Here is a 17,736-nt window from a genome sequence, read left to right as displayed (position 1 = left end):
GAGAAGAATGTGTAAGTGTGAGAGCTTTTGTTTTTCCATCACAGTTTGTCCTAGAAATACTCAAATAAAATACATAAAAAGAAACATAATGATACCAGTGAGAAAGATACCTTTGACAATGTGATGTTGGTTTTCTCCCTGGTATTATTAGGCCATCTTTGCCTTCAGCATGACTGTGCTCTGGGATTAATTCTTCCTTTCTTTTGCTTCATGCCCCCCAAATTCAACAATAAAATAAGATCTGGTCTCTGAGGAAATTACCATTACTGCAGCTGTTTGTGTTTGTGTGTTTTAGCTCAATACTCCTAAATCTTCTGTCCCCACAGTAAACCCTCTTTCTTTTGTGCACTGCATATTAACCCTGTATGTTTCCCTAAGCATATAACCTGATAACTTTCATTTAAGCTTGATATTTTGTTACTGTCAGCATATCCTGTGACACATTGATGCATCTTATTCATCCACACCATAATGACACCATAAGAGAGAGGGGGGTGGGGTGGGGGGTCTTATTAATTATTTTCCTTTTAAAATATTTCGGCCTAAAGCTAAACCTAATTTTCTGAGCTGTGTCCGCTGTTGCTGCGGGTTATTTATATTTATACTGTATTATTTATATCATTATTTTATATTAACTATTGTTTCAAATTTTCTGAGTTCAGAGTAATGTGCAAATCACACTTTCAAGATTAAAGCTATGTGTTTAACAATTTTCCTGATTTTGCTACTCTATCCTTGCCATTTTTTAGAAATGTCAGAAGAAAACTGATTGAAAGGTACTTTTTGTATTCACATATTGCAAACTTAACCCGAAGTTTCACCACCAGGAGGCAGTGTTTTACCAGAAAGTGTTAGTGTAGTTGCCAACTCCTTTAAAAAACAAATAATACAATATCTGTCCTGAGATCTGGGTGATGCCGTGGCTAATGTGGTCATCTTACTGTTCTGGAGTTTCTGGAGTTAAACGGTGTTTGGGCTTTTCTGCACTGTTAGCAGCTCCTAAAACCTTTAGATTAAAAGCTTTGTTCTTACCGATGTAGAAGAAACAATGTCAGTTTACCGCCAGAATCATCCTTTACTCTCCAAGAGCTGTCTACGAGTCGGACTTCAGTGCACATCCTCAATTGCTCCTATTGTATAAATCTAAACGTGGTTTATTTCCCAAAGTTGGCGCTGGTGCTTCTTTGCTGTTTCATTCAGCAGAGCACCTATTCCTCCATATCTAAGCGTTCAGCAGCATTTCCCTTGCCATTAATTGGAGCCTGTGCAGAATGGACACTATACTGATTACTACTATCTTTTAAATATATCTCTTCAACACAATACATTGATGTTTTGGACAAAGCCATTGTTTTTTGTCAGTCTCTTAGTTAAGTTTAGAAATGTTTTTGGGGAGGACGTTAAAATACCTTATTGGAGACAAAGGATCAGTTGAGAGGCAAGTCCCACTGTAAGATCAATAAGAAGTCTGTTGAACTCTGAATCAGGCAAAGCTATAGTAGTGGGTAGAATTAAAATACGGAGTTATAAATGAACATAAAAGGCCACAAAAGAAAAGATCATGAGTCCTTGGGAACTTTTATTCTCACAGAAAACATTTGATTCACATATTATGATGTTACTTTTCACAATACAAACAGCAAAACAAGAATCTCCTCCAGTCTGATGGACAGTCGAAGGACACCAAAGCTCACACACACACACACAGACACAGTTCCACCTTCTGTGATTTCATATACATATATATTTTATTTTAATAATAAATTATGTACAGTTTTGTTGGAGTGACAGAGATGTGAAACAACAACAGGAGAAACAGAGGGAGGTTGTGATCCGTCAGAGATGCTCTTTTGTTGGGTTTAGAGTACAGGGAAGAAGAGGCACATGTCGGCCCCTCCAGGTGCATTCTGGGATGTACCCGGAGGGAATGTCCGATGAGGAGGGAGGAGAATCACCACATGTAAGAGTCATCATATCTGTTGAAAGACAGAGAGAGGAAATAATGTGGCAATGAGAGAAGAGTGTAAATTCTTTAAGTTCATGTGACATCTTCAGTTTTTACATTTGAGGATCTTTACCTTGATCTCTGGTCTCTGTTGTTATCGCCACCAAACAGCAGCTCTGCGACCACGTCCTCCTGAGCTGAACGCTTTCCATACCTGAGAGTGAAGAAGACATTTTTTTTATTGTAAATTGCAATTGTGATCATTTTCATGAAGTTAAAGCTCAGTCTTTATGCTTTAATGTTGGCATTATTTTGGAAAAATAGATATTCATGACAGTTTGCCTCTGTAAATGTTTCTGTTGTTTAATAATCATTGTTAGTGGAAAGGTTCACCATTCTCCCCCTCGACTCAGACCACCACAGTGCATTTTCTGTTCTCAAAACGACTGCTGATCCAAACACTTCCTAATGCTGCTGTTTCACTCTCCTTTACAAAAACAGATTTGCTTTTATTGTAAATCAGTCACACAAAGTGCAGCTCATTGGTATAGAGTCAAAATAGAAGCAGCAAGGATCCCTTATACACTGACCTTTAATCCTTCTATAAGACTGGATCCTAAATTACCCATGATACAACCATGAATGCCACATTGGTGGTTGCTACAGAGGTCTCTATATAATACATAATAATCCACGTTTTTTAACAGATTTTCAAGAATTTAGTTACAAATATGAAAACACACGCCCCTCAAAGCTTGATATGAAATGAGATCTGCAGATAAGGTGCTTAGTCTTTTCTCCTGCCTTTTGTAGCACACGATTGTATTCAGGTGGAATGATTCTACAGCATACATCTTTCATGACTGCACACATCCTCTATATTATTGTAGGGATTATTTATCTGACACAAGATAAAATTTAATCTCTAGAGCCACAGGAAAAAATATACAGCTGTTCGTACAGGCTGAAAATCACTGAGTTGGCTGTGGCTCAGGTGGTTGAGCAGATCAATTACTGACTGGAAGGTTGGTGGTTTGATCCTTGGCTTCCCCAGTCTGCATGCCAATTATCCTCGGGCAAGATACTAACCCCAAGTTGCCCTCTGATGCGTTCATCGGAGTGTGAATGTGTGTGAATGTCGGTTAGTTTGCTCTTGAGTTTAGAAGTGCTTGTATGAGTGGGTGTGAATGAGGTTGTTGTATATAGTCCTTTGAGTACTCTGGGAGAGTAGAAAAGTGCTATATAAGAATCAGTCCATTTACTCATGACTTAGAAACCATAATAAGTTTAACCTCATTTGGCTACCGATGAAACACGCACGTCTTTTGTTGAGATATACACTGTATATCTGTATATACACTAATACATTGTGCCGCACTGTGGTTTTAGTCCCCTTGCCACTGGTTTATAAAATCAAGCCTGTAGCCATGCAGTTTGCCTTTACAAACAACTAATAAGTCATTCTGCTGTTACTGTGATAGGATGTCACCATTGTCAGTTCATGAAATTTCTTCCCTCCTAGCTATTCCACAGTCAACTGTAAGTGGTATCATTGCAAAGTGTATGCATTTAGAAATCACAGCACCCATAAGTTAGATTGGAGCTGTCAAATCCTGAGGCGCATAATGTGTAAAAGTACACTAAAGTACCAACAATCATCTGACGTAAACATCAGCAGAATATGAGCACTGGGAACTTCATAGCATGAGTTTTCATGACCATGCCGCTCCTGTAACTGTTATATGGTATATTTAATATTGTAGGTGGTCCAAAGGTCTTAAGTCACCCCACATTTCTATATATGTGGTCATGAATAAGAGTTCTCCAGGCTTTCTGAAATATTTCTGAAGTTTTCCTTTGGCCATTGACTGCTTTTCATTCATTTATGTGTAAGTGAATGTTTACAGAGGAGTTTTTTTTGTTTCTTTCTTTCATGTCTTGTGAAGACAACCAACACTGACCCATCAATGATTCAAGGATGATTCAAGTCACACAATTCAAGGGTTGGATTAGTTTTATCAAAACAGTTTGAATAGTATCTTTAGGTACTTTGTTACTAGCATTCTGTTGCATAAACATATATGTTTCCATTTCTTTAGTTGGATCTATGAATAATGCCAAAGATAACATTGTTTCACCAATAGCTGCTCCAAAAAAAGTGATTCCGAAAGAAAGAGTTATTAACGGAAAACTGGATATAATGTGCCCCACGTGCTTAAAAGTCTTTGGAAACTGGATAAGTGAAGAAAATAACAAAGCAGTGACAGGCCAAAAAATATACAGACAGCTAAACATGAAAGTGTGCTGTCATGATCTTAAGAAATAGAAAAACATCCAATGAAGACCTGTGAGATGCATGATCCATCTACTGTTTGCTGAAGCATTAGAAATGGTCTCAATGAAACGGTGGCTGTCAGGAAACCATGCTTAAGGAAGGGAAATGGGGACAAAGGTAGCCCAAATTATCAACCAGTGCCAGTAGGTCTTCTAGAGTGATAAACCAAATTTGAAAGTTCTGTATGAGTATGCACAGAAGAGCTCACGAGAGGTAAAACTGTGAATGTCTACAGCAATCTGTGTTATAGAATAAAGTACAATGCATTCTCATGTATGTATGTATGTACACATTTTAATAAAACGCTGCACCTATTTTCCATTTGTGTAGAAAAATACTTTTTAAAAATGAGAAGTCAAGACTTTTGCACATCTCCACGACACTGTCTTTATGACAACACAGTTTCAATTGTCTGTCTCTAAATTTTCTCTTCCACTGCGCTTTTGAAAGTTCTCTTTGTGATTTTCTGCACCGCTTAGAGTTTAGAGTTCATTCTTGATCAACCTTACAATTTCCTGTTTTATTTTGAAAGTTATTTCCTTTTTTTCCTCACCCTTGTTAGTGTTTGATTCAGTTTGCCTGGGGTTTGTTATCCTGTTCCCTGGTGTGTGTTAAGTGTCTGTTCCCTAAGACTTTGTTAGGTTGTTTGTATGTTGTTTGCTTTTGTTGGTACTATATTTGTTTTTTTGAGATGTGCTTGTCATGCCGTCACTTTGGACACTTTGTGTTAATCAGGTTTTTTTTTTGGTTTTTTTCTTATTGTTGGCAGGTTTCTGTGTGTGATTGTGTCCTTCCTTTCGAAATCATCAGCAGTGTGCAGCATCCTGATTCAAACCAGTGACCACATTTATTCCTCTCACAACAAACACATGACTTTTGGACTTTTGGTTCTGGTGCATCACACTTGTCTGTCAGTCTGTCACCTTTCTTCTCTTACCTCTACCTTTCCAAGCTGTTCCCTTTTGTTTGCTGCTAATGCTTTAATGTCACAGTCAGATTCAAATTCAAGAGTGTGTGTTTGTTTTAATGTGTGTACGAGGCTGTCATTTCCAAGTCTGGCTGGGTTTTTATCATTCCCTTGATGGGAAACCAGGGTTCCAAAAGAGCTTGCAAATGTAAAATCACAGAGCCGTTTAACTGAAAATTTACTTGGTAATGTGTGTGTGTGTGTGTGTGTGTGTGTGTTTATGTGTGCGAAACAATCATCTCAGGTCCCGCAGAGCGGCCTGCAGTTCTTCTGTTTTCCCATCAAACATCTGTTCCACCTCCCCTATGACCTCAGCACCCAATCTTATGCTCCGTTACTTCCTCAGTGTGTGCTTCCCTGCAGGTAAGCAATCAAGAAGCGCACATGTACTGTTTCAGCTGTCACACAGCTGGCAACATATCAGGATATAAAATGTTTTCACCGCTGGTTGATACCTCAATCTTCCTACCAATCTACCAATATTTTTTTCTTTAGCCTTAATGTGTCCTTTTGTGTCTTCTTCTCCCCAGTGGTGAAAGAAATGCTCGGATTTCTTACTTAAGGAAATGTAATAATATTATACTTTCAACATTTTCTGTTAGTGCTGCACTGAAATGATCAAGCAGGTTCACAGGCTCACGCCTGCAATTCCTACAATTGTGGGATCTTAATTTAAATCTAAAGCTCAATCTAAGGATTGAGTGTTCTTTTGAATTAATTTTTAATTGATTAGTTGTATGGATATTTGTAAAAAAGAAAAAAAAGACAAAAGTCACCAGAATTAAAATCCATCCTCTTTAACATCTTCACAGTCCTTCATGTGTTAAAACAGCTTTCTGTGAAATGTTTGAGCCAGTTGGGGATGAACGTGTCTTTGTTAGTTTTGGTATTTTTGATGTATTTGTGTATAATTTTCCATATAATTTGGAGTAGTAAGAAATGTTACTTACACTGAAAAGCGTGGCTACATGTGATGGTAACTGATAAATGCAATATTTAAATATTAACATTGTCACAATATAGCACATATGATATAATAACTATGCAAATTTTACTTTTGTTTTCTTTTGTTCATTTGTGGTTACACCTCATAGATCTATCAGTTGTATCTAGTGTGTCTAAACCTAACAAACACTCACACCCACTGTGAAAACCATAATGTGCACCTCTCTAGTGAAATGCAAAAACTTTCTATAGCACTGGATGTATTTAAATACCAATGGCCTATTTGACTTTCATGAATGAGAACAGATAGCTCCCGAGTGTGACTGTTTCCAATGATGAAACACCCTCTGACAATTCCATACTGGTGATCTTTATACCTGAGAGCAGCAGGCTTTAGCTTGGGCCCTGCTAACTGAATTTGGGCTTCTTTCTTGGGTCGGTCTGCGCCGATTTTATTGCTCTGGTCCCGCTCATTTCGAGGCCTGGAGGTTTCGGAGAGTGGACAGTAATCTAATCTATAATCTCATTGTGTGAAGTGTTGGGGAGGAAGAGGGTGTACATCACACATTGACAGAGCTCCAGGCTTATGTATGAACCAGCTTGCTTTAATGACTCAAGGAAGATAAAATGAAGTCTGGACTAAAGTAAGATCGGCAGGAAAGAAGCAAGAAAAGGCTCAAGTTCCCCACTAACACATTTAGCTTAACACCTACAGTTGGCTCAGGGTCATTAATTTTGAGGGGATTTTTCAAGGGCTGTTTATGAGTGATTTAACTCACATACTTTCTTCATGCCCAGCTTCATGTGGATCATCCACAACAGTAAAAACAATACTTAAAGACTTGGGAAAGGTTATTAGTGTGGGACCATTAAATATTCATATTGGTGCCCTGCCTTGCAGGATTTTTTGGTGGAAGAAAACTGAACAAAAAAATTAATTCAAGCTTTTTTGTTTTTTCGTTCCACATTTTCAAATATGGCACACGTCATTTCATTGGTGATGAAGCAGATTGTGCTGTATCTTTTTTTCTTGTTTTTTACCTTGTTAAATTTACCTTGATATCCTTATTGAAATTTAATGCAGGAGATGAAAATGGTTTCTTTATTTGTTTGGAAATCACCATTTTCCTTCAAGTTCAGTCATTTTCTCATGGTACCAAATCTAAATGTCATTTGAGCACCACATTCATTTCAAGGCTGTCCTGAACAGCGGTGCCTGTTGGGCACACACTCGTGTATGTGTGTGTGGTCATACCTCTGCCTGGTGATCAGATTGATGTAGTGTCTCAGGGCAGTGTAGTATTTGGCCAGCTCTTCAGGAGGAGCATCCTCTCCTGGGTTCTCGGGTTTGGGGGGGTAGGCATCAGCCAGTGTTCCCAGACAGACCAGCACACACAGCACTAAGGCCACCAGCACTGTCCAAGGTTTCAGTATCACAACCATCTGTAACAAGGCACATAAATGCTATGGAAATCTAACCACTGTTGAAGTCTAATTTCCCATTGATTCATAATGAAAAATAACAAAAAAGAAGGAAATAATAAATAAATCCTAAATGAAATCTTACAAATAAATAAATACATTAAAAAAGATGCTTTGAGTCTAATAAAGGCTATTGCCCTTTCCTGTCTAATGACAAAACCTTCGACCCGTACCATACCTCTCCTGAGGGGTGCAAATGTCATCTGTTTTCATCTGTAATATCTGCTCAGGCTGATGAGTAAACGGAGGTGTGTAAAGCGGTTAAACAAGTCAATATATACCTTTAATGTTTTTTAGGGCTTTGGGCTGTGATTGATTTTTTGTCAGCTCTTCCCTGAAAGTTGTTGTCTTTTGAAAGAAGATGAAGAAAATGGATTTGTCTCTAGAGGAGGAAACTGATTTCACGCATCTTCACGGAGGCTGTGGGTTTAATGGAGTTTACAGAAAGGTTTAATTTGCATTAATAATAATAATAACTAGCATGCTGTGTGAGGAACTGGATTTCCACTGAAGTGTATCAGCTTTATGACGATTATTTCATTATCACATCATACCATTACCAAATCTGCTCCTGCTGTTACAATTATTAATTAGAATCCTGGATTAAAGCCTTTCAACAAAGAGAGAAATCTTGCTGTAACTTCTTGTTGATAACTAAACAAGTATTTTTTTTACAACAACAAACTATAAATCTGTGTATGTCTGGATTAACAGTCAGATAAAGTAACTGCATGTTCATTTTCCCCAGAAGTCACTGGTTTGCTCCATACCAGGTCTGCACAGATTTAAAAACTGCAAACTCGTAAATTTGCACAACTAACATAAAGCATAAAAAAAAATCCCTCTGTCCTCTGTCTGACTGTGGAGTCTGCGGTGGAAATGTCCAGAGGCTGTTGAAAATGGCAGTAAGGAGCTTAATTATCACTTGCATTAGTTTGGCCATTTCACTGTTTAATTTGTTTCACAATTAATTGAATTTTAAAAAAGAGATCTAAATTGAATTTCTTTTTTTTTTCCATTCAGACTTACAGAAAACCATGAAACTAACAGACGCTCACATCTGACAAGCTGCACCAGCTGCTTCAGGATTTACCTTCTGGGTGTTTTGGTCTATATGCTGTGCCACATTTAGCAGCGGATCGCACACCCACACTATTTAATCAGGCCAGAACTAGCAGTCTACAATCTAATTGTCTTTTAAAACTCTGTATGTAAATCTTGTCTAACCAACAACTTAAAAACAAAAAAGAACCGCAATATTTTGTGAAATCCTTAAAATAAAATATTATTGTAGCATTTCATTTATTTGTTTGTTTATTTATTTATTTATTTATTTGCGTTTTGCGACTTTTTTCGCATTTTCCATTTGCAGCAGTAAATCTCCACCAAGACTCTTGGTAGAATAACTGTATTATGTGAATGTGGCCTTCACCTACCATGAGTACTATGTTGCTGGAGTGTGAACCTCTCCAGCACGTTTCCTATTCTCCGTGCATGTGTGGGAGCAGATGAAAGTGTGCCAGAAACCTCTGCTCTCTACCCCCACTCGCACCCTGCAGCCCGGCTATTTATTTATTTGCTTATTTGCTGTATTTTCCAGTCCTTTTCTAAATAATTGCATGGGGTGAATTATAGATTAAAGTCGGAGTTGCTTCAATAAATAAATAAGAAAAACGTATATCCTCCTTTTATGTATTTATTCATTTGAAAAATATAAAATATTATTTAAAAAAAATAGCAACTGAGGCCACTAGATTTTGTTCTAAGTCCTTTTCCTTCCTTCAGCAGGTCTTATAAAGCTGATCTTCAGAATTTAGAGCAGATCTGATCAAGTTCAGCAACAGTGACCTTTGCGCACATTTCTGCTGTAATCGGTTATATTGAAGTTCTGCTTTTAAAAAAAAATACTTTTTAGACGAAACAGATGTGGATCCTGAGGCAAATCGATGGCATGTGTTGTGTGGTAAAACTAGGCTGAGCTGTCCGTGGTACTGAACGCGCTCCAGATGTCACCTCAGCCAAGCTACTGGACACCAATTAACGCTTAAAGGCAAGCGAGCAGAAGAAACCTTTTATTTTAAGTACGTTTTGCTCAGCAAAGTTGCGATTATTTTGATTTATTTATTTACCGGTATATAAACAAATCAACAAATCCCTATTGGAGTCAAAGAAAGTTAAAGCACGGGTTGTGTGAGAAGTGTGGAGACTTACTTTGAGAAGACTTTGGAGGTTACAGGTAGACGTGGCAGCCACAGGTGGTCTCTCGCAGCAGCAGAGGGTTTACTCTCTCTCCTCCTCGGTGTCTTGTTTTCACTCTGCAGGTCGCTGTACCTTGCTTCCAAACTCCGACAGAGGTTATTTATACAGTTTAGCAGCAGCGGAGAAGGGAGGGGTTACACCGCGTGAGTGTGTGAGGGAGACGGGTGGGAGTAGAGGCCGAATGAGTCAGATAGCGATGGTGATGATGATGATGAGACATTACTAAGGAGTCGGTCACGCAGTCAGTCTTGTGTTTCTGATGACATTTTGGGCCATGACACTCAAAAGCTGCATCAGTGCAAAAAGAAAAAAAAAAGAATGTTTAGTGAGTTTCCATCTGTTTACTCAAAGCTCTGCATAACCCAGACTGGGCTTATCTGGCCACCAGAAGTCCTGGCTCAACTATCCAGTAAAGCAACCTGTTACATTCGATATGTATCTCACGAGAAATCAGTCAAATATGATCCAACATGTCCAAATGGAAACCAGTAGTTGTCCAAACAAAGTGATTCGTTCTTGCTGGCTGAGGTTTCCGTGTATTCGGGGCAGCAGTGAATCAACTCTGGGTTATGGAATACATATTCCCAGTCAAACTGAAATCTTTGTGTTTTGGCTGATCTGTGGAGATTAACCACGTGCACACCACTGTGTCTGAAGTTTAGCTAAAAACGTTTATTGTGTTTCGTTGCACGTCAGTCTGCTCGGAATGCTTTCACTCTGTGACTCAAACTGTTGCGATTTCTGCCACCAGGCGGAGCCACGTGAGCAACTGTGAGGCTGACGGACAGACAGACGGACAAAAAGTCATTTCACCGTAAAGTAGTTGTGCCAGCGTCAATAAAGAAGCGTGATGACGCAGGTTCCCAGTAGTCCAAAGCTGTGACGTATGAGCACCTGAACGATATGGCTTTACGTGTCATGCATACCCACAGCCCTCTCCCCCATCGCCTTCACTCCCCTGTGAATTTTTCCCGTTTTATTGATGAAATCCGTGTTTTGCTGCAGGCCTGAGTTGCTGCTTTGTTTTCTTTTCCTGGTTGAAGACCTGCTTCATCTTTACATCTGACATGTTTGCATGTAGTTCATTAAACAGTTGGTCATTGTCTCCTCACTGGTTAATCCATCACTTCTGTACTTTTTTAACATTTGAATTCATTTATTTGAGACCGTTGCAATAACTACGCACTCAAAAAACAGATTCAGGTCCTCCTTTCAAAGAACACATGCAAATTATGTTAGTTGTTCACAAATGCAATTAAAAAATACCAAATTAATTTGATTTTCTTTGTGTAAACCTAAAATTATTCAAAACCAGCAGAGGCTGATTCTGAACACAAAATGAATGAGTTTGTTGGGGCACTGGGGGTAGGAGGAGTACATTTTTGCACTTAAGTATTTGTAAACTCAAAGAAATCAATTCAAGCCCCTCTTTAAGCTTAAACATTATTTTTAATCTCATTCAACGCAAATGTAGCACTCCAGCGTTACTGCAATTATTATTCGTGTGGTGAACCTAAATTATTTTCTCTCAAAGCAGTCTTTGTCACAAGAACACAAAGTTACTGAGTTACACAACGGTCCGCCTTCTTTGAAAATTTTGCGCTCTTTCAGGATCACCTAAATGAATGCAGCTGCTCTTCGCCTCTCTGTACTTTTTGGATAAAACTACACCTTCAGGTAAGGTAACATATTATTTTTCCATATATCCAATTGTGTATTTCTTTATCAGCTAAATCTATAATGCTATTTATCATAGAAGCTTGTAACAGTTGTTTTTTGAACTTTTGGTGGTGCTACCATTCTCTTCTCTGCTTGAATACTATTTTTTTTTTTTTTTGACAATATAGCCAGGTCTTTTCAAAAGTTCCTTGTTTTAGAGGAGAAATTGTGTAGCTGCCAACTTTTAAGTCGGAGCGTGTGCTAGCTTATTAGCAGCTAGCCATTGTGCTCAATGAAAGATGATGTCCTATAGCTAACTTCTTTCTTACTGTTTTCTTTTTATAATCTAAAAATATGGTATTCTGTGTTTATTATTATATAATGCCATTTTCTAGTAGAAAGTATCGTTTTGAGGTGTCTTTAAAAGCACTACATAGTTTACTGAGGGTGCTACCAAAAGCGAACCATGTGGCCGGAAGAGTAACTGCAGGCAGCACAATGCGCACTCCCATGACGTTCAAACCTATTTCTTATTATAAAAGATTTCGGCTACGTCCACACTTACACAGGTATTTTTGAAAACGGAGATTTTCCGTTTTCGTTTTAAAAAATAATCCCGTCCACAGGTAAACGCAAAAATGAAGGAAAACGCTGCTAGGAACATGCCAAAGCAACAGGTGGCGATATATTCCTAAACTCAGCTAAAAACAGTTTAGGTCTTGACAAACTTCACTGATGGTTCAAATGTTTAGCAACTTTCAGTGTGTTGATTCAGCAGTCTGTATTTAAACTTCTAGTTTACTATATTTATGTATGTTTTATTTCCAGGTGAATGCAGAGTTCCTGCAGATCACTACAAAACCCCTGCAGGCGAAGTTCTTGGCTCAGCTGGACAATTTAACAGACAAGCTGATGCAAATTTTTGAGGGGAGCAAAGGAGCAAAGGGCCAAAAGATCAAGGATATCATGGCGATCAGTAGTTTGGTCGGTACTAATGATAAACCCATCAATTAAATGCAATCAATCAATTCCATTTTTTTCACCATTTTTTTTCCACCCTTGCATTAGTATGATGACATCGACATAAAGAGGGAGCATACTCTTAAAAGCCTGGTGATCTACTTTAATGAAGATCCAGACCTACTGTTCAAGGAGTATCTGGTACGCTTATCACACCTTCTTTTCTAGATTCAATTTGAGTTAGGTTCATCGCACACAAAATCCTCATATATTCAAAAGAGACAATATAATTGTGAAATAGTATTATTCTTAATAGTCATTGTTGAAACTTGCACTGGAGAGCACTTTTTAAGGGGATAGTTTCAGCAAAAATTCAATTGTTCATTCTTTTGGGGCTGCCATGTAGGTATCTACTGCCTCTATAAACACAGTAAATGTGGACAAAACATTCATCCATTTTCTGTCAGTGTTTCAATTCAGTTTATTTATATAGCGGTATATCACAACAACAGTCATCTCAAGGCACTTCAGAAAGTAAACACTCCAGTGGAGTTCAGTTTATTATGCCAATTAGTAAAAAGTCTTCATTATAAGGAACACAGCAGATTGCATCAAGACACTAACTAGTGTCACTGCCATTACAGCAATCTCCTGGTTTCAGGAATAATGTGCATAAAACAAGCTGTTTCAAAAAGTTCCCAATTGTGATGAAATAAGGGAAATTGACCCAGCCCACACACACACACACACACTGATAGACACTGGAGGAGCTCCTGCTCTATATCAAGCCCCTCCCAAAGGGAGGTACATAATACCTGAACCCAAACTATTGATAGGAAACAGATTGACGGGTTTTATTTATGTTTGGAGTGTTTATAGAGGCGGTAGAGACCTATGTTTCAGCACAAAAGGATACAAAAGCTGAGTTTTGCATAATATGTCCCCTTCCAAGTGACAGAGCCCTTAAACCTGAAACAACCTGTTTTTCAGACCTCCTCCACTGAGGATGAACGGTTGAGGTCCACTGCAGCAACTGTCACTGTATTTACACCATCAGAAGAGAAGGGATTCAGGAGCCAGAGGATGTTGGAGTTGTCATTGAAGGTACTACAGTTATGAACAACCTCGGTAGTGTCATCATGGCATTCATCGTCCTCTTTGGACTGATTTATGCACTTGATCTGAGCTATCCAAATGACCTCAAGTACGCTTTTGAGTTCTGTCAGAAGATTTTGATGAATCTGGATGGACAAAGGCTCAGTACAAAGATGCAGCAAATGAAAATGAAGATGTTTGCTTAGGCAAACAAGACCCAGCACAAAAGTTGATTTTGGCCTTTTTATATCTTTTGTTCAAACTGTGACCTTTTTTTCTTTCTTTTTTTTGGCCAAATGGAAGTTGTCTATTTTTGTCTGCTGTTATGTTGTGAGTGATGTGACCTTTAATCTGTACTACTATAGATGGATGAAAAGACTGGGGATTTAGCTCAGAAAAAGTTTCATGGTTGTAACCACCATTTTCTTTTTGATTGCTTTTGGGATTTGCAAAGGTAATAGAAAAATGTTGACAAGTTTTGTGTCTTCCAGTGTTTTAAAGTTGGTCTTCCCGTTCTTATAAGCTTGTAAATGTTTACATGTAATTGGTTTTGGAGAAGTAAAGTTGAAAGATTTTTTTTTTATTAAAATACCTCCCCCTTGGTAACAGAAAAATGTTCGTCATGAAAACACACACACACACACACACACACACACACACACACACACACACATATATACACATATATATATATATATATATATATATATATATATATATATATATATATGTGTATGTGTGTGTGTGTGTGTGTATTTATGTATATGTGTGTGTATTTATGTATTGTTGGGTTGTTTCAAATCTTCAGTGACTGCCATACTATGGTGTGAATTGCAATGTTTAGTAGGTTATCATTGTGAATTTGCAAGTGTCACTATAAATATATACAATGATTCTGAAGTGAAATCTGATTTTACAGATTCCAGTTTGTTTTCAGTATTGCCTAGTAGTACAGAGGTGTGTGCTATTCAGATTTGACATTCATTACAAATGTACATCAGCACTTTTTTGTGAGCACTTTGATTTTTGTTAAGGTTGATTTGACCATGTGACATGTATGTTTATTTACAAAATATTCTGTTTCTGCTTTTAATTCAAGTGAATAAACCTGAGTTGTAAAAACAAATTCATTTTGTCATTATTTTAATAATTAAATTAGTTTTCTGGTAATGAAAATTATGATTTAGTTGAACTCAAAATAATGATTTCAATGCAATGAAAATCTAGCTCAAGTGAATGACATTGTATTGAGTTGGACCAACCAAAACCTTTCACATCATTTTAATGTACTTTTTTTCATTTTAGCAGTATTTACGAAATTGTGTTCTACTGACTCAATTTAATTGAATTGTCATGATGTATGTAGATTAGGTTGGACCAAAATAGATGTATTACGTGGAAAACCTGCCATCAGTCCAATTGAGTTCATCCAATGACTTATTTTTTTGAGTGCGGAGAGGCAAAAACAAAAAGAAATATTCAAACATGGAATAAGCTGCACAGCCAGTAGTGAGGTTAGGCCTTCACAAGTGGAGTTTGAAGATTTCGATTAGAAAGAAATTCTCTGTAGCAGGTTTTAGTAGAACGCTAGAGGCATTTTATTTCTGTGTAAAACAGCTGAAGTTCACAGTCACGTGTTGTGAAATGTGCTTAAATATTCTTATGTGTATTAAATCTCTTAATATCCAACAAGTGATAACAAACATTCAGGCTTAGAGGCAGGGTTTCTATATTTCTAACAACAAAGCACAAAAACATTTAACAGAAAAACTGTAATGTCAAACACAATGCATGAGCCTTCAGTTTGTTTTGTTACCTGTGGCTAATTCAGTGAAAGAAAGAAAAATAATTATTTTTTTCTCAGACAATTTGAGTGTTGAACCAACAGAGGTAAAATTATGGAACACGCTTTATATTTACACACATACATTCACAAAAGCCACATATGGAATATGGATCAGTATCTTGCCTGTACTTTAGCAGGCAGACTCAAGCAGCCAAGAATTGAACAACCAAACATCTAATCAGTAAATGACCTGCTCCACCTGATCCACAGCCACCCAAGGTAACAGCTATAGGTGACAAGTGGTATTTCTGCCATTTGCAGAATGTGACACATAATAATCGGTTTAGTTGAGTTCTCAATTTTTAGGCCAGATTTACTGACATTGGTGTCACTGATTCTGTGTTTCGTGGTAGTACTTTGTCTGTGCCATTTGGTTTGGATTGTGGAGCTTTTACTGACCAAATGTCAGGATGTTTTGCCAGGTTAAAAAAAAAAATAGCCAGAGACTTCAAGGGACCTGAAAACTAGATTTAACAGATTTTTTCAATAATAGATTTTAGTGAATATTAATAGTAATTTTAATTTTCTCAGTTCTTAGTACAACTGATCAACTTAACTTTTAAGCCAGATACCCAAATAAAAACATTTATATATATATTTATATTTTTATAAAGGTATTGCTTTGGTCACTCTTATTTCTTTCCTAATATCAGCACAAGCAAATAATGTGCATGTGATGGACCGAGTTGAAAAACAGGAAGAGCCCAGGAATTATTAGAAAAATATAGTTTCCATTTATTTAACCCCCAAAAATTATATTTACAAGACTAATAAATGTTGAGCTCATAAAAGAGGTCAAAGAAACAAAACTGAACTCAGGCAAAGACTGCAACCTTAACAAACCAAATGACTGCCCAAACATACATAATTGACCTAAACATGAAATGACATACAAGGGTATATATAATGGCTGATCAGACCATTGTGACACATGAGGGGTAACAAACAAAACACAATCATAAATCACAAACGATGCAGTACAATCTAGTTTGTTAATAAACTAAACACTAAAGAAGAAAATCAAAAAAACCCATTAAACCCTAAACTCAAATATTTAATTAAATACAAATACTTTGTTTTTAAAGTAAAGAAAACACACATTCCCCCTTGGGTCCCCTCCTTGAATCGCTACCTTATCGTGGTGGAGGGGTTTGTGTGTCCCAGGGATCCCAGGGGCTATGTTGTCTGGGGGCTTTTGCCCCCTGGTAGGGTCTCCCATGGCAAATTGGCCCTGGGTGAGGGACCAGACAAAGAGCGATTCATAAGACCCTTATGAAAAGGACACCGAGGAAACAGTTTACCCTGCCCGGGATAGGGTTACCGGGACCCCGCCCTGGAGCCAGGCCCGGGGAGGGTGCCCGAGGGCGAGCGTCTGGTGGCCGGGCCTTAGTCCATGGGGCCCGGCCGGGCACAGCCCGAAGAGGAAACATGGGCCCATCCTCCCGCAGGCCCACCACCCGCAGGAGGCGCCATAGGGGTCGGGTGGATTGTGTACCGTGTGGCGGCCAGGAGCAGAGGCACTGGCGGACTGACCCCCGGCTGCCAAGACTGGTAATAGGGACATGGAATGTCACCTCTCTGGTGGGGAAGGAGCCTGAGTTAGTGCGTGAGGTTGAGAGGTACCGGCTAGATATAGTCGGGCTCACCTCTACACATGGCTTGGGCTCTGGAACCAGTCTCCTGGAGAGGGGCTGGACTCTGTCTCAGTCTGGAGTTGCCCCTTGTGAGAGGCAGCGGGCTGGGGTGGGTATCCTAATATCCCCTCGGCTTGCTGCCGGTACGTTGGGGTTTTTCCCGGTGGACGAGAGGGTTTGTTCCCTGCGCCTTAGGGTCGGGGAACGGGTCCTGACTGTCATCTGCGCTTATGCGCTGAGTGGCAGTTCAGAGTACCCAGCCTTCTTAGAGTCCCTGGGGGGGGGGGTGCTGGAGGGTGCTCCACCTGGAGACTCTGTTGTCCTACTGGGAGACTTCAATGCTCACGTGGGTAACGACAGCGAGACCTGGAGGGGCGTGATTGGGAGGAACGGCCTCCCTGATCTGAACCCGAGCGGTGCTTTGTTATTGGACTTCTGTGCTAATCACAGTTTGGCCATAACGAACACCCTGTTCGAACATAAGAGTGTCCATAAGTGCACGTGGCACCAGGACGCTCTAGGCCGTAGGTCGATGATCGATTTTGTAATCGTATCACCAGACCTGCGACCATATGTTCTGGACACTCGGGTAAAGAGAGGGGCTGAGCT

General features: G+C 38.8%; 1 protein-coding gene and 1 long non-coding RNA gene across 2 annotated transcripts; one reads left to right on the top strand and one right to left on the bottom strand.

Annotated features, from left to right (window-relative positions):
* Positions 1 to 1,571: 1,571 nt before the first annotated feature.
* On the bottom strand, positions 1,572 to 10,012 carry pyya (peptide YYa). The gene is made up of 4 exons (XM_085270189.1): positions 9,886 to 10,012; positions 7,448 to 7,635; positions 2,079 to 2,159; positions 1,572 to 1,976 (listed from the first exon to the last, which is right to left on the bottom strand). The coding sequence occupies exons 2-4, from the start codon at positions 7,633 to 7,635 to the stop codon at positions 1,952 to 1,954; spliced, it is 294 nt and encodes a 97-aa protein (XP_085126315.1). The 5' UTR covers positions 9,886 to 10,012; the 3' UTR covers positions 1,572 to 1,951.
* A 2,123-nt stretch (positions 10,013 to 12,135) lies between these two features.
* On the top strand, positions 12,136 to 14,275 carry LOC146575479 (uncharacterized). The gene is made up of 3 exons (XR_014892313.1): positions 12,136 to 12,576; positions 12,661 to 12,753; positions 13,543 to 14,275. It is a non-coding gene; the product is annotated as an uncharacterized LOC146575479 (long non-coding RNA).
* Positions 14,276 to 17,736: the final 3,461 nt, after the last annotated feature.

Source organism: Mchenga conophoros, linkage group LG4, assembly GCF_057382185.1.
Source record: "Mchenga conophoros isolate Kocher_MC1m ecotype Shallow Benthic linkage group LG4, M_conophoros_male_GT1.1, whole genome shotgun sequence".
Classification (NCBI taxonomy): domain Eukaryota; kingdom Metazoa; phylum Chordata; class Actinopteri; order Cichliformes; family Cichlidae; genus Mchenga; species Mchenga conophoros.
Note: the sequence above shows the minus strand (reverse complement) of the source record. Positions and strands in the feature narration are given on the sequence as shown.

Excerpts from the sequence above, each read along its gene's own strand:
- pyya (XM_085270189.1), bottom strand. The coding sequence starts at position 7,635 with ATGGTTGTGATACTGAAACCTTGGACAGTGCTGGTGGCCTTAGTGCTG. Across the intron at positions 2,160-7,447 it reads AATCTGATCACCAGGCAGAG|GTATGGAAAGCGTTCAGCTC; the intron begins GTATGACCACAC and ends CTTCACTCTCAG. Across the intron at positions 1,977-2,078 it reads AACAGAGACCAGAGATCAAG|ATATGATGACTCTTACATGT; the intron begins GTAAAGATCCTC and ends GTCTTTCAACAG.